The sequence below is a fragment of the Manduca sexta genome, chromosome 7, assembly GCF_014839805.1.
Source record: "Manduca sexta isolate Smith_Timp_Sample1 chromosome 7, JHU_Msex_v1.0, whole genome shotgun sequence".
NCBI classification, from domain to species: domain Eukaryota; kingdom Metazoa; phylum Arthropoda; class Insecta; order Lepidoptera; family Sphingidae; genus Manduca; species Manduca sexta.
The window spans coordinates 12,502,306-12,526,002 of NC_051121.1; the positions used below are offsets into that span (position 1 = coordinate 12,502,306).

The window sequence follows — 23,697 nt, forward strand, 5'->3', positions numbered from 1 at the left end:
TATGCAGTTTTCGCAGGAGTGTTTCTTTTCGTATTATAGCCATTACATATAGAATAATGTACAAAATCAAGCTTAGGCCGGTCCCCTATTCCGGGTTTATCGAAAGGCTTAAATTTTGCTGTTACACCACTAAGTATCCTTAGTATATCCATAGGGTATCCCCTATGAAGACATTATTTGCATTTATGACATTTGTTTTAATATTCAACTTTACACTACGAGGGAATGCATTCTCGCGACATTTTAGACCTAACCGAGATATCGCGAGACCATGAATCCAGTCTCGCGACATTTCGTGCTTTACGAAATCTCGAACGAGATTGAGTATATTTTACGGAAAACGTATGCAAAAGCTAAATCCATTACTGATTATCAACATATAAGATAAAAATAAAACATGCATGTAATTTGGCATACTATCCGTTTAATTTCGGAATAAAAACAGTATAGCTGTATAATTTACTATCACATTATAATTTTCTTTCTTAAAATCAGTCGAATCATTATCATTTCATTCTTGTTAAATTATAATCACGTTCTTTAGGTAACCTTGTAAAGTCAGCCTTTCGCAGCGATAATTAGTTTGCAGAATTAGTAATAATGGTTAGTATACAAGGTTAGTACAACAGACAGACATTAAATTAAACCACGTATACTATGTAATATTTTCGGACCCTACACATAAGATCATTTAAATATAAGCAGTAGTTTAGTCACAGGTTTTTATTTTAGTTTTTACTCATTCAGAACGTGATGTATCTACATATGGCTCCTTATCTAGGGTCATGTACACCTAGGGTTGCCAACTCTCCTGGCAAAAGGCGAACCGATTTTAAAATCTCCTGACTTTAAGAACGTAGTAAAAATCACCCGGAACTGGACTGCCTCGCCGCGCCGGTCGTCATCGTAGCGCACGCACTCAAGTCTCTTACCCACTCGGTTTTGTTCGGTGTTTTATAGTGGTTTTGTTCCCAAATAAACTGAACTATGACAACTATTTACTAAGAGAACTGTGTGAAATTTCCATTTTAACCCTTAAATGGATGATTTTTTATTTATAGTTAAAAAATTATGTACATGACGTTTCAGGGTCTGGGAATTACTGGAAAAATACTAAAAAAAACATTTGAGAAGTCTTAGTCCACTAAATTCTTCATTTTGTCTCTGTAGGATCCAGCCTACATTATGCATTCCAAGTAAAAAAAGGTACGTTCGTAAGTAGCTTTATACATAGAATGATTTTACTCAAAATTAAAACAATCAGATTATATTTTTAGTTTATTTATTGTGGTAATCTTTAAAACAATTATTTCTTTTGTTATAACAAAGTGAGATATTACATTTCTCACATATTGTTTGTGTAAATCCAGTACATTTAGGCATTTTACACCTATTACTTTTGTCAGAAAAAACTGGCCAGTGGGCTACTTGGTCGAGGCGAACATATTTTACTGGTGCAACCTGGCAAACACCCTTCTTCCTTTTCGCCTGTATTTCATGCTCTAATGACGAACTTGGTCTACCCCTTTTTACATCATTTTTTTTCCCCAAAAGGCAAAGGGTTTCAGCTATTTCTAGGCGAAAGGTGCCCAGGTTACATAACTTCCCACCAAATCCAGGTTTTTGTGACATAACTTTCTTATAAGCTAACCATGAATTTATCATAGCAAGGTCCAAAACGTGATGGAACAATCGCATATACCACTTTCTGTTTTTATGGATATATGGTATCTTCCAATATAACTGTCAAGGAGATCCACGCCACCCATGTGGGAGTTGTAGTCTTTGACAATCTGTGGGCAATCAATTAGAATTTTTTCTTTTTTAGTTTTGTCGTATCTATTTATTTTTTGGACTGGATCAACGCCCACATAAGTCGATAACAAAGTAACTATTTTGTTATCTTTCCACATGGTTACAGAAATATCTGTACCATCATAGGTGGTCATCTGTTCTTCATAAGATCCCCTTGGAACAGACTTTTTCATGAAAGCTTTAGGATTAGGCAACTTATTATTAGGCAGTCTGTTGATTCGGACAGTACCCAAACAGTGGATTTTTTGTTTGTGCAAATAGCAAGCTAATGGAATGGATGTATAATAATTATCAAAATAGACTATATGATTGATGTTTCGGGGTACCATCTTTACAAGTCTCACCACAACATTTCCTGTTACACCCAAGTCTGGTTCATTGGGTTCTTGAATATTATTGTCACCAACATAAACTTCAAATTTATGAGCGTAACCAGCTGGCTTACTCTTGATTACAATTCCAATCACTAGATATTGGAATTTCAACGTTTCGTACTCTTGAGTTCAACACTAGCGCCAAATTGGTTTAAGATTGCGTGTCCATTTTAGGGAACTAAATGGAATCGGGATCGGGATTGGCGAGACACAAAACGCTACTCGAGTTAATTTGACAGCTGTATATTGCGTTAATATTGTGCACAAATTGTTTGGCGATTGTGATTTTTCCAATAACGAAAGTGTAACTTTTTTGAAATTGTTTTGCGTTTTAAGTGGTTTTAACTTAATAGTAAGTCCATAAAATGGCAAGATTAGCAATTATGTACCATATTATACGTAAATCACATGTAAGTGAATTAAAACAAAGGCGAAATGACCGTCGAATGATGCGATACACAGATCGAGCATTTTCTATGTGTGAAAACGAATTTATAGCTAATTATAGAGTTAGCAAAGATTTGTTTCAAGAAATATACCAAAATCTAAAGGCTTTTATGCCAACGCCTAAAAGAAAAAGTGATATATCGCCTGAGTTTAAGGTAAGTAAATACGTTGCGTTAAGTAAATGGTAGCAGTTACGTGTTGGTCTCAACTCAACATTTATATTATTATTTAACCCTTTACCAGGCCTCGTACAAATACTGCAGTAATAGTGATCTTTTTGTAGATTTATATGAGTAGTAACCTGTAGTATGCGATTTTATCGATTATATTTAGAAATTTAGCTGAAAATTTTCTAAAATTTTTTTGAATCTTTTGCTTGTCATTGTGCCACTAATCTCTATGTTATTATAAAAAGGATCTGCACTCCAATACAGCTCTATATCTGACTGAGGATTTATTCCCATTAAAATGATTATAGCTAGGAATGCTTTTATTTCGTCTACGTGGGTGTCGCTCCAGAATTTACTTTGTTTCAACTTCGCGTATTTATTTGTGTATTCGACGATCATTTCAAAAATCTCATCAGGGAACAAGTTACTAAAATATTCAATGGGAAGACTTTGATAGCTATATGATTTAGTAGGTTCAATTTCCTTGCCGAAATTTAACTCGTCAAAATTTTCAACATCTGTAGTCCATGTTCTATCCCGTGCCTGCAATTCAGCATAAGTTGGAATATTAGCTGGTAAGCCAGAAGATGGTCCGGGCATTGTAATGCAAGGTGCCATTTCTTCGTTAACAGCAGGAGCAAGCATTTCAGGGTGAGTAGGTAAGTCAGGCAATGGTGCAAACATTGGAACACAAGGGGATATTTCTTCATCAACAGCAGGTGCAAACATTTCAGGGTGAGTATGAAAGTCAGGCAATGGTGCAGACAATGGAACATAAGGTCCTATTTCTTCATCAACAGCGGGTGCAAGCACTTCAGGAAAGTCAGGCGATGGTACAGACAGTGCAAAACAAGGTGAAACTTCCTCGTTAGGTGATTCTTCGTAAGACTGACGTGCATCGCCGTCTAATAGTAATAACTGTCGATTAGACATACCTTGAATATCGTTTAACCTTGCGTTCAGTGATTTTGGGACATAATCAGTATAATCATTGTCATGTTCGTCACTTTCGTCCTCCGACGAAAACATCTCATGAAGCGCATTTTCAATTTGATGTCTTTTTAATACCTGTATAACAAAAATACACTAAAGTAGGTAAATGCTGACTGACAAATCGATGATGACAAATCACGTTTATCACTCTACCCACAAGTTATATTTCGATAAAACAAAACCTAATTTCCTCATAATTTTTAGAGTGAATAAATAAAAAAGAAAACCCGCGGCAAAAAGTTAGCACAAAATAAAGATTATAATTCACCAGGCAATGGGCATATAATTGTGCACAATGTGCACCTCCTTCACAGGCTAAGGTTATATGGTTCCCCACATTTTTCATTTCGTTATATCATGATATTTTTCAAGTGCTTACGTATAATTTATGCACATATCACTAGAAAAACTCAAATTCTACAGCATATAAAAAAATTGTACGACTTACCTTTCTCCGATCCGCCATTACGATTAAAATTCACCGCACTTTCCACAGAAACAACAGTTGAGCGGACGACCAAAGAAAAAATGGCCGTAAAAGTGACATTTGCGTTTCGATTCAAGCAAATTTTGTTATGTGACCATAGATAATATTTCTATTTTTGCGATTTTGACAGATTGCGGTAAATAATTTATCAAAACCTGGGAAAAACATACTAAAATCGATGTGGGGGGACCTCAACCCATAGCCTGGTTAAGGGTTAACTTACAGATTTTAGTGGCATTATCATTTTATGCAACAGGCAGTTACCAAAAATTAGTTGGTGGCACATATGGGACACTAATGTCGCAGCAATCTGTATCTCGCGCCATACGAGATGTAACAGCAGCCCTTAACCATCAACTAGTACTAAATAAATGGATAAAATTTCCTCAAACTCGCCAAGAAACAGATGCAATAAAAAGGAGGTAATACCTAGTTATTTTAACCCTTTATGGTAACTTTATATTATTGTACATGATATATTATTGACATTTAATAGCTATAATAACTTTCTTTGTTTAAGGTTTTATGAAAAATATCATATTCCATCCATTTTAGGATGTATTGATGGCACTCATGTAGCTATAATAAGACCCAAAGAAAATGAAGAGAGATATTTTAATCGCAAACATTTTCATTCCAAAAATGTTATGATTGTATGTATATAAAAATAAGAATCTTTTTCTCTCACTTTCAACAAATAAACTTGTGTCTTTTATTGTTTATATTTTTTTAGATAAGTGATGCAGATTTAAAATTTTGTCTGTAGATGTTTCCTATGGAGGAGCTACACATGACAGCTTTATTTGGAATCAGCATCCTGTAAAACAACATTTAATCAATTTGAACAGTAATGGAGAAAATGTATATTTATTAGGTGAGTATTATTTTGAAATGTTCATAGATTTTATTATGCATACATTTTAATTAGCACCCACTTTTAGGTGATTGTGGATATGCACAGCGGGAATATATGATGACACCTATAGTGGATGCTCCTGTAGGGTCCCCGGAAGAGTATTACACCAAGATGCACTGCCATGCTCGAAATACAGTGGAGCGTACTATTGGTGTACTTAAAAATAGATGGCGGTGCTTATTACGGCATAGGGTTCTACATTATCATCCCGATGTAGCATCCAAAATTATCAATGCTTGTTGTGTCTTGCATAACATATGCATTACCAAATTAGGTAATACAATAATATATCCTGAGGGGAATTCCGAAGATGATGGACATGACAACCTTAATGTAATATCTCAACATTCAACTGCTAGTACAGCAGCTGCTGACCTAAGGCGAGGCATAGAAAAGAGAGCTGTTTTAGTTCAACAGTTGTGGGCACGTAGAATGTAAGCATGAAGTATCAGTGATGGTGGTAAAACTGCGATTAGATATTTTTAAATATTTTTAGTTATTAGGTACAGTTAAAAATTTTAATTATTTTTTATTACATAGTATTTTGAGAGCTATTAATGTAATTAATGAATACTTAAATCTCACACATTTTTATGCTATAGGTATATTATAGGTAGTTGAACAGTAGGATAAACGTGCCATTTAAAAGGAACAACTTTATCTATACCTTTTAAGTTTAAATGTTTTATTAATGATAACATACTATTTTTTATTTTTGTCATTTCATTGTGTTTAGAGAGATTTTGTTTATATTAAATGTCTTTGTTATTATTTTCAATTAATTATAATATAAGGCATATATGTAGATTACTAGTTTTAAATGTGAGACTTGATTTGTCATTATTCTTATAGTAAAACTAAAAACTTCATGTTGTAACTAGTTAACACTTATAAGATTTACTTTTTAATTGATTTTGTTAATTTCTTTTATCTTAGCTACTATTCCTGACATTGCATGTTTTTTAACTTAATTCCTGTTTCTTGTATAACTTCTCATAAATGAATTACTGACTTAATGGCTTAAGAAATGAAAGTATAATTATTGTCAATATTGTCAAATAATTTATTGATTATGAACAAATAATTAAAATATTCCTAAAACTTAAAATATACTTATTTTTATTTATTACATTAGATTAACCGCATAACAAAAAATATAATCCATACAAAAAAATATATTAAAACTACAAAATATAAACTACTTTCATTCACAAATAAATGGGCAATATTGTCAAGGCTCTGACACCTTTTATCTTCTAGCCATTTCTAAAATGGCATTTGGAGATAGCTAATAAAGCATTGGCAATATTGCCCATTTGCTGTGATAATTCAGCTAGACTTCGCGCAGTTAGCATTTCTGCTTCAACGCGTCGCTCTTCAATATTGGCGAAGCGTTCCATCTCATCCACAGGCCTCCGAATTGAAGAGCGACGCCGACGTGGTGGCTGTGTGGTGGGCTGAACTAGCGCAGGTGTTATCGGTGGAACTGAAATGTAATAATATAATTATTTACAGTCTACTAAGACTTTAGTCATTACAAAATTCAAGTTAAGTAACAAATGATCAAGTGTTCTTCTCATGCGCAAAAATATTATTGATGATGTGTATCATACATAGTGATTGATGTATTGTTTTTTTTATTTTGTTTTGCATTCCCAACAAATTAAAATACTTACTTATGGATGTTGCTTGCATTGCATCACCCTCTGATGTAGTAGGTATGGGGGATAATTGGATATTTTCAAATATCTGTATTTCTTCATTTTGTTCTGTAGCTATTTCTGGGGTTGCCTGAAAAAGTAAAGTGATTTTTGATTATAAAAAAAATATTTTATAAATTATTAAACCAAAAACATTTTAATATATATTATGTTACCAATTCTGGGAATGGATTAACTGTTAAATGTTTGTCGCCAATAGCAAATTCTTGGCCACCCATTACTGCCATCAATCTCTTTCTATGGCAGACAATGTGGGCAAGTTATCTGCCGACCCACCACCAGTGCGCCTAACTGAAGCAGCATACTGTGCACAGTGTTTCTTTAGTTCACATTTCTTCTCTGCCCAGTACTAAAATATACATAATATATTATAATTAATTTGTTTCATAAAAATAGCAGATACATATTTAAGAATGATTTATTATGGATAATGTTACCTTAGCCCATCCTTGACCATCTTTAACAGCTCCTCCAAGAGCATTTAAAGATGTTGCTACAGTTGCCCATTTCCTTTTGGTCTCGATTTTGGCTTGAGCAGTCCGTAACAACCCTTTAGCAATACCTAGATTTTGCTCCAGGAACTCCACTAAACCTTCGAGCTGAGCGTAACTTGGACGATTCATTGTCACTGAAGAAAAAAAATCATTCACTTTAACACTATATTTTAAATGCACCGACTAATATAAAAATTTCAAATAAAAAATACTTTGATATTAAATTTTGTAAGTATAAAGAGCACATAATAATAGTTTACTTACCACTTGAAACTTAAATAGTTAATATTTGTAAAATCAAACTGTAGAATGTTCTAAACGCTAACAATAATTCGTAGTTCGTATTTTGAAATTGGAGACCCTTTAGGATCACTTTTTCTAAATAGCGTAGTGGCCACGATCCTATCGCATACAGCCAGAGTCATGGGTAATATCATAAATTTAATAATATTCACAGGTAAAATGAATTGAAACGTGGAAGTTCATCAATCATAAAATAATCCATATCATATTTAATTTATTTGACTTGTTATTTGTAAGATTTTTCATAAGACGTTTTACCGGTTTATTGTAATTTGTATAACAACACTAGTGTGTAACTAACTTCACTCATCAAAAACACAATCGTGGGACAATCTCAATTTCAATCCAATGTTGACAACATTGCTTTCAAGAGTACCGAATATTGTGACAGCGATATTGAGATTGGAATCGGATTGGTCTTAGATTGAAATTAAAATTGATTTGAAGAGTAAACCAGCAGAAATGCTGCACAACAAAAACAACTTGAAGCCCCACTTGTGGGGCTTATTGGGAAGATACTGTTTCAAATAATGTGATATTTTAGTCGCGCACATTTGTTCATCGATCGACAATCGTTGTTCCATTGGAAAAAGCGCAAAGCGATTGTTGAAATGGTCTATAACTGGTCTAATTTTATGCAATTTATCATGACGAGGATGATCAGATGGAAGCTGTGATTCATTGTTGTTGAAATGTAATAAGCTTTTGAGTTTCTCAAAACGATTTATGGTCATGCAATTATATATATGAGCAAACCCATACTTAGGAGACCAATACATTCTAACATTCGGGTATTTTATTACAGACATAAAATATAATAATATACCTATGTAATTTCGGACCTCTGTGATACTGGTTGAAAAAGTGGAATTAGGGTCTTTCTGGATAGCATATAAATTAGTTTCTCGAACAATTTTCTCTAAGAGGTCATCAGAAAGGAAAAATGAAAAGAGACCATACATTGTATCTAAAGACTCCAGCTCACCATATTGTAAATTACCCAAAAAAACTATGTCATCTTCAGATGTTTTCATACCCTGCTTTTTCCATAATAATCTTCTCATCGCTTGACGTGGAGTTTGCCCGTTACGAACAGCAGGTTCCTGTTCCATTTCTGGATCTTGGATTATTGGAGGATCCTCTTCACTGGGGTCTACGTACGTAGGACTAAGAGATTCGCCTTCGAAAGGAATATCATCAGCCTCTTCTGGTTCAGATTCCAAAACTCGACGAATTTCATCTCGGTCCCTATAAAACTGCACCTCTTCATCATTTTCCTCAATTTCTTCTTCTTCAGCCCCATCTTCTGATTCATTACCATCTAAGTCAACTAAATAAGCGCTTATTTCATCATCAGAACCAGTCCATCTTCGATTAGCCATCTGAAGTATAATTTTGTACCTTTGTTATAAATATCTCATACAATATCATAAAACATCTACTTTGGTACTGAATGCATAGTGTAGGATATGGCCTACATAAAAGTATTTCCAAGATTTGTGGTCATGCCTACTACAATTGTAAGTTTTACTAACTCTACTCAATATTTGTTATTTATAAAAGCAAAATACTAATAAATCAGCACATCTTACCTTGAAAAATCCAAAAAATCTGTTCACAAAATCAGTTAAATCACAACTTCTTCAAATCGCAGCCCGCCAAAAAGTTTTAGCAGCCAAATTTAAATTTGAAATAAACTTCCAGTACTGCCAACATAAGAATTAAAAAAAAAAGTCTGTTCCTGATCGACCGGTGATATATATTTTTTTTTTCAAGGTAAAGGCGCATGTTATTCAGCCATCAGAATGTTTTGTAGTCTGCATCCTACATTATGAATTTAAGGGTTAAATGCTACTGCCGGACGTGTTTTCAGCATAGTTAATAAACTACAGTCAAAAGTCATAATCGCCTTAATGAATCTCACGTTAAATTTGACCACACGTCATGTAAAGATTTTACGATTTTGCCGGTTATAATAAAAAGACATTCTAAGCTGCTCGCGGTGTTAAAGAATACAACTTTAAGATGAAAAAACATTAACCTCAAAATAGCTTTAATAAAATTTCATACATGTGAATAATCCATATCTACCTAAAAAAAATGTTTTCCTTCCCTTTATAATAAATATTAGATTTTTATTAGTTCTTATTTCTCCCGGATTTCAGATCGACATAGCTGACAGCCCTATTATATTTACACTTTAACATTCCGAGGATGAATGTGTTAAAACGATGAAAATCCGATTACGTTGCCGCTCTGATATTTAGTATTTAGCATTTTTACACTTTTTGAAGTAACAAATTACACCAAATTGATTCTTAATTTAATGGAATAAGCACGCAGACGCACGCATATTATTACACCATAAGTTGTTAAAACAAGGAAGCAATAAAAACTCTCACTTTTCTCTTTCATTATGAGAGTGACAAATCATTGTAAACATCTTACTCTAATTTAATAGGCGTAAAAGGAAAAGAAAGAAGTCAGTTTGTTGCTATTGCGTCTTTCCGGGGGCTAGCAGGTACTGAAATTGTTTAACGGCGAATGCCATGGCAACGTTGCTCTATCTCTGCGAACCTACCGAGAGAAGCTCCGAGGACGAAGCGGAACAGCGACAGTCGTACCACGAAGAGGAACAACCCAACCAAGACTCACAGCAAACTTTGAACGGTGCCCAAAGCGAGGAGGAAATGGACAACCCTACGAACAACGTGGACATCGAGGCGAATACGCAAGCGATACTGGCTCTTCCAGTGGTGAGTCAACCGACCAAGAAGAAAAACGTTGTAAAGAACAAAGGCATCGGAAAGTGTTCAAGAAGTCGTCAAATACGATTCATAACTCAAATGGGACTGTACGTATGGTTGAAGACATACTGGGATCGAGATGCGACCCTTCAGATAATGGGCAAGTTCGTGAGTGCAATAAAAGAAAAAAGTCTCCAGACTCGGAACATGGCTCTCGGCAAAATGGTAAGACCCCTAAGCCAAATAATGAAACAATTCATTGCGGACTTGACGAAGTTAGACAAGCCTTTAAAAAAAGTATCCTGGGATGTTTTCGAGGAGTGGGCCTTAAACCAAGGATTGTCCACGATGTATGGGAACTTCCAAACGATGGCTTGGGAACAAGGTTTCGAGACAATGTTATACGACATATACGGGGAAACATATACTCAATGGATGCAGACCGAGAACCAGTCCGACACAGAAGAGGAAGAGGTATACTCATCATCTCGCAACACAACGACCACATGCATGTCATCCACGATTGCACGTACAGTGGAGGATCGTGCCGATGCAGATTCATGCGCTACTTCCAGGAATACACAACACAAGAAAGCCAAGACAGTGACTCTCAATGCTCCCCATGGTCAAAAATTGAGAAATCTCTTAACCTTGAAATCGACGATGAATACGAAAAGCTACAAGTCGGACTCGGAGAAGCGTCCTAGCAAGAGACGCCTATCAATAGAGAACGAATCGGAAGAGGAGGAGTTGATCTTACCACCATTGACGAAAAAACCGAAATCGAGACACCACCAGAGAGTGTCATCAGTGGAGGAAGCGATATCGGAGGAGGAGGAGGGAAGCGATGCCTTAGACGCTATGCTAGACGGTGTGGTACAGCAGCAGTGTACACTCCGGACCACTGGCTCTATATCACAGAATATTTGTGAAAAGCACCACGCCAAATATATTTCTATGAAGTCGCGGGGAGAGCGTGGTACGAAAGTGGTAAAATTCGAGATCTTTCCCTTCAAAGATTGCTTGCGAAAACCCAAGCAGGAATGGTGGAAATCCGCGACCCTGCGGTCAACGTTCCTGTGCTATTCGGACGACTCGCGTGTAGCGAAGCTGATGGAAGAACTTACGAAGGAACTAGTGAAGCAGGTAAAAGCAACAAAAATGTAGAAATAGAAACAAGATTTGCAGGCTCGAAAAATGGCTAAATGGTTTTGTTATATGTCCACCGCACAATATATTTTTTACAGGTCATTGGTGTAATGGTCCATATAAGTATTGGTCTAAAAATCATGAATTAATCAAAAATTCATTTCATAATATACGCCAAACATTGTGTGACATGTCTGTTAAAGATATATTCTTGCGAACTAGAAATATTCCACTCGATCGTTTAATTTATGTTGGTCCGTGGAATAACTTATCTTCATATTATTATAATATTTACGATTCTGTAAAGGTATTGGAAGCTTTACTTAAGCACCAATATCCTGATGAATTTTATAGCTATAAGTTAATGAATGATCTTTATAGTATTTTAAATCGTAAGATACCTAAACGTAATTGTATGTTTGTGCTAGGTGAGCCTAATAGTGGTAAAAAATTCTTTTTTGATTGTGTAACTCATGCACTTATTAATTTTGGCTGCATGGGAAATTTTAATAAATATTGTAATTTTCCTCTCCAAGAATGTGTTCAAAGACGCATTATACAATGTCGCCTTAAATTTAATTTAGATCCAGATTTTCATTAATGATCGGGTTTTTAGATTTTTTAATAGAGTGCTTTATTGTTATCTTGTTTCATATATTGCTCGTAGACACTTGAACTTGCATTGTTCTGGACAAATGTCTGCCTCATCTTTCAATTTTCTCTAACTTTCAATGTTTCTGGTTTAACTAAATAAAAGCTTTTTTTTTTGCAGCTGCGCAAATAAAGGGTAGGCGACCAGAGAAAACGTACGATCAAAATTTCTCTCCACGAAAAAAGAAACTAATGAAAAAGGTTGAACATTTGAAATCGAAAATGAGAATATTTAAAAAAAAGGCAAAAATTTTCGATAATATTGAATCAAAATTTCTTAAGACGATGATGTTTTCAGTAATTAGAAATCAAAATCGTTCTGTTCAGGGCAAACGATGGTCTGAAGATGAAAAAGCTTTAGCCATAGCAATGTATAAAAAATCACCGAAATTATATAGGTATTTAAGACATTTGTTACCCTTACCTAGTCCAAGGACTTTACAAAATGTTCTTAGTAAGATGCCAATACATCCTGGATTTAACAAAGTGGTTATTGATCATCTCAAAAGAAAGGCAAATGAATTATCGGGTAAAAATAAAACCTGCGTTATTTTATTCGATGAGATGTCTTTAAAAAAGAGGCTAATCTTTAATTCTGCTAATGATAAAGTTGAGGGCTATGAAGATTTAGGAGAACATGGTCGATCGGGAAATTTAGCTGATAAAGCTTTAGTTTTATTATCACAAGGTGTGCATAAAATTTTTAAGCAGCCGCTTGCACACTACTTTGTCAAAGGTACAATATCTTCAGAAAAATTAGTAGCCATTATTAAAAATGCAATAAAAATTGTTACCGAAATCGGGTTTAAAGTAATCGCGACTGTCTGTGATCAAGGCCCAACGAATGTTGGTGCTTTAAATTTGCTCAAAAATTATCTGGACAACCCGTTGATAGTAACTCTTACTTGGTGCATAATGAGAGAGTTTATATAATTTATGATGTACCTCATTTATTCAAATCGATCCGGAACAACTTTTTCGAAGGCGGTATTTTGGTTTTTGATGGAATTAAAGCTAAGTGGTCACATTTAGTTGAAATTCAAGAAAAAATAGTAACACTTCATTTCAAAAAAATTACACCGCTGCACGTAAGTCCTAAGTTTCGCGCTAGAATGAAGGTAAAACTAGCCGCACAAATACTAAGTCATGATGTATCTGCTATTTTGAAATTATTTGCTGAAACATTTGATGTTAATGTAAAAGATGTTGATGGAACAATAAAACGTGAGTCAATTTTGCAAACCGCTAATGTCATTCAGCAGTTAGATAGATTATTTGATATAACTAACGGTCCAGCATCAAAAAAAGATGTGAGGAGAGGTATACGCGTAAATGTATCCAAAAACAGTATACATCATAAGTTATGGCTAGAGTTGAAAAAGAAAGTCAAATCCATGCACTTTTTAAAATCTGATAGTCGACTAAGATTAAGAAACGTCCGATGTGTAAATGGGTGCTATACAACTATATGTTCTCTTCAAGATATTTGGAACTACGTACAATCAATTGTATTTAAATTCCTTAATTTGCGCCAATTCTATCAAGATTCTTTGGAGAATCTTTTCGGTTTAATTAGGCAACATTCTCCAACAAACCAAAATCCGACATGCCACCATTTTACCGCTGCACTCAAAACCACTATATTAACGAAACTTAGTACTCCTACAAGGGGAGCTAATTGTGACCCTGATGATAACCAATTGATGTTAGATTTCATGATTTGGTATTTAGTAAAAAATCAGAATCAGAAGATTTTATTGGTGTAGAGCACTCGTATCACACAGTTGCTTATGATGTAGACGATTATTTATGTGATAGCAACGATGCTATTTTACATTTACCAGATATTGAGACGGATGTAGAAAAGGATTTGTTTGAACGTTTCGACAAACAACCAGTTGTTTATGTTAGTGGTTATTTGGCCTCTGTACTAGTTAAAGGCACTAACTGTCGTAAATGTTGCGACAGTGTAAGGACGTTGAAGCCAGAAAAAGAGAAAATTTATAATTATATAGCCCTCAAAGAATGGTGGAAAGATAAGCTTTCCCTTACCTATCCAACTCTAAATCTCTGTAATACTGTAAACTCATGTGTATCTGTATTTGAGCGTGATGTGAAACACTGGGTATATATCAATGACAGAGTTCAATATTGTTGTGTGACGATGCATAAAGAAGTTAATTTAACATGGGTGTGTGACGAGCACAATGGCTTCTTCATAGACGCTTTATTGACCAAATTGTCCGTTTTACTTATAAGAAATGAATGTTATAAAATAAATATGGCTATTACCGAAGGGGAACAATCAAATGCAGATATAAATAAAATTGCTCAATTAACGAGTTCAGCTAAGTAATATAGTATTAGAATAATTGAAATGAAATGATTTATTTAAATCCGCAAAAATGTTTTACATTATTAGATTCCGTCAATATTATCTCTACCACCAGTTCGGATAGCAGATCACACAAGAGAAGAACGGGCAAGAAACTCTGGTGTTGCTCTTTTCAAAATCAGTTTAAGGCAAAGACTACATATAGTACATGATAAAGAGAGGAGAAAAAAAAAATACAATTTGTTTTTTTATTGTTAAGTTTGACTGAATAAAAATTATAATTGTACTCACTACTTTATTTTACCTTATACTAGATTGACGGTCGTGAAACCGCCAATGACAGCAGTATTTTCATAGGCGGTTTCGCGATAACAATAAAATATATTTTATTTTCATTCCGGTGGATATTCTGGATATGCAGATTATTATCGATTTCGATATTCCTACTAAATGGACATCACTAATTCATTTTTAATCTTATGTTGGTAGCACTTTATGATGCTCGTTATTGTCGTTATGTTAGCTATGCTAACTAAGCCCTGTTTTGACGTTTCTTACATTTATTTTTATATATGGAAGTCCCGTCTCTTCTTACGTAGTATTTGTATTCTCTTTGGTACTGACGTGCTCGCATCGCAGCACTAATTGAGATAGTGGGGAGGAGGCGTTTATAATGTAAGAATTTATGTTTTGTGAGTGATTTGGTAAGGACCGTTCTTTATCACACGTTTATATTACAACAAAAAGAACGTATGTCCACGACGTATATGTTGAGGATATATTATAATCGGACATGTGTAAAGTGCATTTATTGCATAAATAATAATTTGAAGCTGATTTGTTTCTTGGTGTTTTGTAAAATTCAATTGAATGTAAGAAAACATGGTTTGTTACACTACATATTATGCTTGTTATGATAAACATTTATAATTTTTAAAATATATATAAAAGTTTGACCACTGATTTCCTATATAATACATAAATCAGCGTATTAAAAAAGGGTCATCTAACTATTCGAAATGAACCATGCTGCCCAGTAGCCCTAAATACTCAAGGCACCACAATAAGAATAGGATTAAGGGAAGAGGGGGTATTTGATTCTCCGAACATTTCACTTATCGTACGAAACGGAACAATTCGTCACTTATCGTGAGTTCTCTGTAAGGCATCGGTTAAGTGCCACTATTCAGTATATCATCAAGTTGGTCCTTAAAACTACTATACAGTTTAAGGCTTTATGAATATGAATTAATTATTACGTTGATATTTCAGTGATTAATACAAAATGTCAAAGGGGAATACCTCAGAAAATAAGAGAAAAAAAGAATAAATAAAAAAATATGCAGAATTACTGGAAAAAGAAAGGGAAAAAATATGCAGAAAAATATGCAGAATTACTGGAAAAAGAAAGGGAGCGTTATAAAAGAAGAAGACAAACAAAAAAGCTTAAAAGCGTAGCGGAGATGACTGAAAGAGAAAAGAGAACAATAAGGAAGCAATGGAAAATTAATAAAAAAAAAAACTAGGGATATAATAAAGCTAAGGTCTGTACCACACCAAGTTAACGTTGAAGAAACCAACATAGTTAATGACATAATCAATAATAAGGAAGAAGATTCTCTAGAAAAAACGATAAATAATGAAAAGAGTCAAGAATCCAAGTGCAAAAGTTTAGTATATCAGTTAAAAAGAAAAGTAAAACTTTATGAAGGAAAAATTAAAATTCTTCAGAGGAAAAACAATTTATATAGAGTCAGAATGCATAGGTTAATAAGCCAAAATAAATCCATACGAAAACCAAAGACGAACAAAAGGGTACATTTTACAAATATTATTAACGGAATTCACAAATTTTATGAAGAAGATACTAATAGTAGATAAGGCGCAGGAAAAAAGGAGTTTATCACAAGAAAAGGTAATAAAAAGACAAAAAGGTATTTACTTATGACCTTAAAAAATCTTTATGATAAATTTATAACAAGTACAAGGATGAAAGTTAGTTACTCTATGTTCTGCAAATATAGACCCTTTTGGATAGTATTTCCGAAGAGCAATCATCGGGAAACTTGTGCATGTCAACAACACGTAAATATTAACTTATTAATTGAGGCTTTACATAAAGCAAAAATTATTAATGAAAATAATGATTACGCTTTGTTAAGCCGTACCCCAAAAAGTGACGACTGTTTGTTGAGAAACTGCAAAGCTTGCGAAAGTAAAACCCTCATCTGTAACGAATTTAATAATGATAGCTTAATAGAATATAGTTATTGGTGCAAAATTAAAGAAACCAAATTTGGAGAAAATAAGAAAATTGTAATTATAACTACAAAGAAAAAGAAAAAGCTAAACCTTTAAACTTAATTGAAAAGTTACAGGATAATGTAAAAAGATTTTTAAAGCATTGCTTCATTATAGAAAAACAGTATAAAGAAATGAAGAACCTTAAACATTCACTACATAGTAACGAGGCAGTTAACCACATGGATTGGTCAGAAAATTATGAACTCAAATACCACGAAGAAGTGCAATCTATGCATTTTGGCAGTAGTCGTCGTCGAATTGCTCTGCATAGATCAGTATTATATTTGCATGAAGAATTGACCGGCAACAAAGTTGCACAATCTTTTTGTACCATACGCGATAATGTGTGTCATGATGCTGCAGCCGTTTGGGCGCACTTAAAACCTATTCTTAATTATATTTACCATACAAATCCAAATGTAGACACAATTCATATATTGACAGACTCTCCAAGTAACCAGTATCGAAACAAAAAGATCTTTTGGATAATGAACCAATTACATAATTATACAGGATTTTTAAACAAGTTGTCTTGGAACTATAGTGAGTCCGGTCATGGGAAAGGGGCTGCAGATGGAGTCAGTGCCGTCCTTAAAAGAACTGCCGACAGTCTTGTTAACTTTGGACAGGATATTGGTAACTTCGACGATTTCCATAACCTATTAAAGCAAAGCATACAAAATGTAAAAATTGAAGTCGTTAAAGATATTTTTATTACTGCAAAATTAAAAAGTATACCTCTTATTTTGCCAAGTTTCAAAGGTACTCTTGATGTGCATCAAGTTCTTTGGGATATATTCAGTGGTCCGGATCTCACATTTAGAAAATTCTGTTGTTTTAGCTGCGGAGCACATGTCGAATGTGAACATGGTGCTCACCTGGGGTTCCATAAAGTGCCTGATATAACAGAATCAGCTGAATTAACAATGTTAGCTGCTACAAAAAGTATGAGGGATAATATTCCTTTTTGCGGATCTGTTACAATTCTTCATTTTCTTCCTTTAATTAAGGATTTAATATTTGAGAGTCATTACTCTCAAATATTAAATCCTGTATTAAAGGAAGTGTCCAACATTCTCCCTGAAACGCTGTGTACACCATCAACATCCAAATCTGGCACATCTACTAATTGTGATTTTGATGAATTGGTTCCTGTGACTACGATCAATAGTCTAAGTACTATTACGTCAAATGCATCATTAAAAACCGCTGATTGGATTTTGATCAAAAAGTCCCCTAAGGCTCGGAAGCACCAGATACCTAGAATTATTGGAGTATATGGCGATAATATTCAATCTCCATTTTTTAAAAATTACCTAGTGCAGCTATACTCTAAGTGTGTTCCGCGGAACCCTAGGGTTCCGTGATACCTCTGTCGGGGTTCCGCAAGAATTTAGAAAAAAAAATCAAAACACCTCTCTCTGGTCGCTCCGCGCCCGCGCGGAGACAAAACGCTATGAACGTTATTTATTTATTTATTTGTCTTTGTAGAAACATGTTTTACAATAGCTGGTACAATATCTCGTAAGTTTCGTATTAACAATTTTATACTTGTACAACCCGTTCGCTCTAAGTTTGCCGGTCTGTGGAATGCGCGTACCCTCCCCCACGTGACAACAAAACTTATAATGTGTCATAGTTTTACCCAAATATGTACGTACACAATTTTTATTGTTACAATTAAATAAAAAATATTTTTATATTATGTTTTGCTGACGCTACTTTTCGAACATCATACCTATCGCCAGCGGCAAACTTAAAACGAGCGGGTAGTATACTTGTGAGCGCGCAGTCTCTTTGATAAAAGCCGCCTCTGAATTAGACGCTTTAGTTGTCAACAAGCGACTTTCGACTCTTACTTCATCAAAGGATAAAGTCGATATTGTTTATAACGCAATTTTTAAATTTCTCCGCCCGTCGTCAGTTGACGATTAGCGTTCGGAGCGATAAGTTACTACCTACTTACAAGCTCGCTAGCGAGAAACTAGTGTTGATTGTTTTACTGCCTGCTGTATTCTGTTGCCTCAGTTTTATACATTTCTTCACTGTAGGTACTAAATTTAGTCTCTTATACGCAGTAACGATTGTGTATTATTTAAACCCCACTATCCTGACGTGTAACATTATAAATAAAGAAGAATGGAACGTTGGCTTAAAGGTGTTAAACGTGTTGCAACAACATCTAATGACGCTGAATGTTCAAAAGCAGTGCGCGCGGAGAATATAGCAATCACCGATCCAGAAGATGATACCACGACGTCAAGCTCGACGGTTTCAAAGACGAAAAGAAGGAAGTATGATGAATCTTATATCAGTTTCGGATTTGTTGATTCCAACGGCTCACCTCTCTGCATGCTCTGTAGTAAACTGCTTCCTAATAGTTCCATGGCACCTGCCAAATTGCGCCGACATTTAGAAACTGTACACCCCGAGTCTAAAGACAAGAATAAAGAATTTTTTGTTCGCAAAAAAGATCAGTTATTAGAAAGTCAAAAAAATATGATGCATGTAACACAAACTATCAACGAAAAGGCCACGGAGGCATCATATTTAGTTAGCTATCGCATTGCACAAGCAGGTGAAGCGCATACTATCGCTGAGAAATTAATAAAACCATGTGTATTAGACATAACAAAATGTATGCTCGATGAAAAATCTGCAAAGCATCTTTCTATTGTTCCGTTATCAAACGATACTGTTTCACGACGAATCCATGATTTGGCAAGCTACGTCAAACAAGAACTAGTTACACGTCTACAAAATACACGATTCGCCTTGCAAATGGACGAGTCGACTGATGTCGCTGGTTTGGCTATCCTGCTGGTTATTGTGAGATATCCATATAAAAGTTCTTTTGAAGAAGACATGCTTATGTGTTCATCGCTGCTTACAAACACTACCGGGGAAGAAATTTTTAAAAAAATAAATATATTTTTTTAAGAAAATAATCTCAGTTGGAACAATTGCATTGACATTTGTACAGATGGGGCCAAGGCGATGACAGGTAAAACAGCAGGAGCAGTGTCACGAATGAAAAATAAAGCGCCTAATTGTAGTTCCAGTCATTGTATTCTGCATAGACAAGCACTTGCGATGAAGCAAATGCCGTCAAATCTAAAATTAGTTATGGATGAAGCGGTAAAAATAATTCATTTTATCAAATCACGACCACTACAATCCCGATTGTTCTCATTATTGTGTGAAGATTATGGCAGCAAACATAAAACACTGCTGCTCCATACAGAAGTGCGATGGCTGTCTCGGGGTAAAACTTTAACAAGGCTATTTGAACTTAGAGCCGAGTTACAAATGTTTCTTTCAGCAGATACTTCTTTTAATTTGAAGGACCGTTTTTATGATAACACTTGGTTGTTCCGATTGTCTTTTATGGCGGATATCTTTCAAAAACTTAACGAATTGAATTTATCGTTGCAAGGTAAACAGACAACAGTGTTTCAGGCCTATAATAAAATAACTGCTTTTAAAAGAAAATTAGATTTTTGGATCATTTGCATTGGTAAGAAAGAAATAGAAAGCTTTACGTTACTCAGTGAGTTTGTTAGCGAAAACGACTCAGAAATGTTTGAAGATGATGTGTTTGAAGAATTGGTCCAATATCTCAGTTCGATGCGCGCATCTTTTGAAAAGTATTTTCCCGAAGAACACAATACAAAAATTAAAGTGAATTCATGGATTCATAATCCTTTTTTACCCAACTTGGAAAAGCCTGAAAACATGTCAAACGAGATATATGAATCTCTTTTAGAAATGTCATCAGACACAAGTATGGAGTCACTGTTCAAAACGACGCCTCTCAATGATTTTTGGTGCAGAATCCAAGATGAATGTGCAATGCTTGGCCAAATGGCTCTGGATATTCTTCTCCCGTTCCCAACTACATATTTGTGCGAAACAGGATTCTCTACCTACGCAGCCACGAAAACAAAATATCGCAATAGACTGGACGCCGAAGCTGATATGAGACTCCAACTTTCTTCCATCAAACCTGATATCAACCAATTGATGAAAAATAAAAAACAGTTTCATACCTCCCACTAGTTAGATTTTTTCTTTTTTAATGTTTTCTATTATTGTCCTTGCCAAGTGGTGAAGTAAATAATAATTAGTAACTGTTACATTGTACTTTTATTATGCTGATTAATAAAAAAATACACTTATAAAAACAATTGTTTTATTGTAGAGTTCCATCAAGTATTTTGCTTCCCAAAAGGGTTCCGTCATTTAAAAAGTTTGAGAACCACTGACCTAGTGGATTCGGATGGCCTAAAACACGTAAAAGAGACTAAATTAGTAGGCACTGTATTGTTTCAGTGTTATCAGCACCACATATAGACGCAACATTGAATTTTCACTTTGAAAATATTGAGCATATATATTTTTAAAGTTTATTATATATTTTTCGTTATGTTTAAAATTTATAATATATGTTTCGTTTCAGTAACATTTTGCTTGCTTTATAGACTGACTTTGTTGTAATTTTTCTGTGATTTTATTAAATAATGAGACTGATTTAATAATGATTATCAATATTTTTTTTAGTTCCATTAGAACTATGTTACAATAAATTAGTTGATTTTAACTTACTTTACTGTTTTCTTTTTGTCTCAATCTCTGTAATATCATATGATAGCTATTAAGATTCAATAAGTAATTCAAACATTTTACCCATATAAAGCTTGTCATTACCGTATTTCGATGTCTTTACCGTTCCTTTCATATTTTATTATCTACAATAGCTCCAAAAAAATATTTCAGTCAAAATGTTATTTTTTCGGTTTTCTTTTACATGAGATAATTTATATTACCTAATATTAACAATATTTATTAGCATGTCCTTACCGTGTCTTATGTGTCCATGTCGTTTTTGTTTTTTAAATTTTGAATTAAACTACTTTAAACAAATCTTGTACACCCAAAGTAGAACCTTTTTAATAATTGGGGAAATAAATTAATGTTATTAATAAATCATTACCTGAATTTTTATTTCGTTCTTCCAAATTTTGAAATTTGGCGGAAACACCCTTAACCGCTAATAGTGACATTATTAGAACAATTCAAAACAATATTGTTCGTCGATATAATTCGTGTGTTAATAACGATGGCGGACATATCGAAAATTAAAAAAATTGTATAATAAGTGCTGTGGCTATGAGTGTGTAATGACTGATTAAGTAATTATTGTTGTGTCCATAACACTTTACCTATTTGCATACGTACATACAATGTAAACACATACGCTCCGCCCGAGCGACGCCGCGCGCCCTGCACTCTCCCGCTACCCCTCGTGGCGAGATAACAACTCAAAATACCATTTTTGCGGCGTTGCCGATTGTTACAAATTATGAAGGAATTAGAATAGAAATATTATAAATTATGAAGGAAACAAGGATAACATAAAACAAACTGACAGTAAATTGAAAGAGATAGAGAGTCAAGATGAAGAAAGAGATAAATATACCACAAGAAGTGGAAGAAGTGTAAAGAAGCAAACATATTGATATAAAATATAACTTTGTAAAAGACATTGTTAGTAAAAAGATGATTTCATTGCATTATATAAAGTCTGAAGAAAATATAGCAGACATAATGACAAAACCTTTAAATGTTATTAAGTTTAATCATTTCTGTAACCAATTATTACAGTGATATTATTACCTTGTTTAATTAGAATTGTTTTAGGTTTGTTTATTGTAATTTGTTTTGGTTATTTAAGTAATGTCATGCAATGATTAAAGAGTATAGAGGATGAGTGATATGGTCACGTGACATGCGGCTCATTTAATGCATAAAATGGCGCCGACTCCGCCCCTTACAATAGTGATATGCTAGTACCGGAAATTTTGTATCGACATCGAAGAATTAAACGAGATACTAACAAGCCCAAAAAAGATCAAATACGAAAAGGGTTAGGTTCTACCATAATATAAATATAACAAACCATAATATAAACAAACAAACTGAAACTGATTTATAAGTAACAATTGTTAAAGAAAGCAGTACCTGTTGTGACAAACAACCAGTTGTGTTTGATCTATATTTGTATGTTGCACTATTCCTTGCTAAAAAATTAAGTTACAGATTAAGATATTTACTTAATACATGATAACTGGAATAAGATAGCGTAGTCAGCAATTATTTGGTTGGTTTTATTTTATTTTATTATTATGCTCTTTGATCGAGAAACATAACTATGTTTCAGCAAACTAAAATCAAGGAGCGTAAGGATGGTGGTTAAGATAATGAATTATAATAATTATTTGCAATAACAACAATATGATTATGTATCTATTTCCGTGCATGCAAAGGTTGCTCGAAACATAAGACCGCCAATTGTAAAAATATATCTTACATTTCATCTTTATGTTGTTTCTTTTATGTTTATCTATTCTTTTATGTAACAATTCTAATTTTATTCATAACAATATATTAAAGTAATATGACTATTAGGTGAAGTACTTATAATAATCATTACTATTTTACTTATCGGGAATATTGTTGGAAAACAGTTATCTTTTACTCGCGTTAATTAAACGTGTGTTTTATGCATTTCTTCTCAAAATGTAAAGAACGAATATTTGTATTTGGTGTAGGATTCCAATCACGTCGCCCAATATACTCAGTTCATTTTGCCTTGGTTTTTAAATTTTTGAATTCTATATCAATAATAGAAGTGAAAAAAAATATCATTTTAATAAAATTAAAACATTTTTTTTATCATTAATAAGAAATGCAGTTCCAATGCTTTTAATTTTCTAAAACAAAGGTCATAA

At 33.9% G+C, this 23,697-nt stretch overlaps 4 protein-coding genes across 5 annotated transcripts; 2 read left to right on the forward strand and 2 right to left on the reverse strand.

Annotated features, from left to right (window-relative positions):
- Nucleotides 1-1,748: 1,748 nt before the first annotated feature.
- On the reverse strand, nucleotides 1,749-4,326 carry LOC119193826. Its single transcript, XM_037447579.1, has 2 exons — nucleotides 4,248-4,326; nucleotides 1,749-3,874 (listed from the first exon to the last, which is right to left on the reverse strand). Exons 1-2 carry the CDS (start codon nucleotides 4,263-4,265, stop codon nucleotides 2,966-2,968), a joined length of 927 nt encoding a protein of 308 aa, XP_037303476.1. The 5' UTR covers nucleotides 4,266-4,326; the 3' UTR covers nucleotides 1,749-2,965.
- Nucleotides 4,327-6,301: 1,975 nt separating this feature from the next.
- Nucleotides 6,302-10,157, reverse strand: LOC119193824 (piggyBac transposable element-derived protein 4-like). 2 transcript variants are annotated; one of them, XM_037447577.1, is made up of 5 exons: nucleotides 7,682-10,157; nucleotides 7,361-7,551; nucleotides 7,079-7,272; nucleotides 6,879-6,993; nucleotides 6,302-6,688 (listed from the first exon to the last, which is right to left on the reverse strand). In XM_037447577.1, the coding sequence occupies exon 1, from the start codon at nucleotides 9,100-9,102 to the stop codon at nucleotides 8,140-8,142; it is 963 nt and encodes a 320-aa protein (XP_037303474.1). In that variant the 5' UTR covers nucleotides 9,103-10,157; the 3' UTR covers nucleotides 6,302-6,688; nucleotides 6,879-6,993; nucleotides 7,079-7,272; nucleotides 7,361-7,551; nucleotides 7,682-8,139. The 2 variants fall into 2 exon arrangements, with proteins under 2 accessions (XP_037303474.1, XP_037303473.1); XM_037447576.1 differs by having other exon boundaries at nucleotides 7,361-10,157.
- Nucleotides 10,158-10,184: 27 nt separating this feature from the next.
- LOC119193823 lies at nucleotides 10,185-13,648 on the forward strand. The gene is made up of 2 exons (XM_037447575.1): nucleotides 10,185-11,613; nucleotides 12,389-13,648. The coding sequence occupies exons 1-2, from the start codon at nucleotides 10,270-10,272 to the stop codon at nucleotides 12,398-12,400; spliced, it is 1,356 nt and encodes a 451-aa protein (XP_037303472.1). The 5' UTR covers nucleotides 10,185-10,269; the 3' UTR covers nucleotides 12,401-13,648.
- Nucleotides 13,649-18,948: 5,300 nt separating this feature from the next.
- Nucleotides 18,949-20,994, forward strand: LOC115444158 (zinc finger BED domain-containing protein 5-like). The gene is given in 1 exon segment (XM_030169827.2): nucleotides 18,949-20,994. A coding segment is annotated over 1 exon segment (1,920 nt). The 5' UTR covers nucleotides 18,949-19,045; the 3' UTR covers nucleotides 20,966-20,994.
- Nucleotides 20,995-23,697: the final 2,703 nt, after the last annotated feature.

Excerpts from the sequence above, each read along its gene's own strand:
- LOC119193824 (XM_037447577.1), bottom strand. The coding sequence starts at position 9,102 with ATGGCTAATCGAAGATGGACTGGTTCTGATGATGAAATAAGCGCTTAT.
- LOC119193823 (XM_037447575.1), top strand. The coding sequence starts at position 10,270 with ATGGCAACGTTGCTCTATCTCTGCGAACCTACCGAGAGAAGCTCCGAG.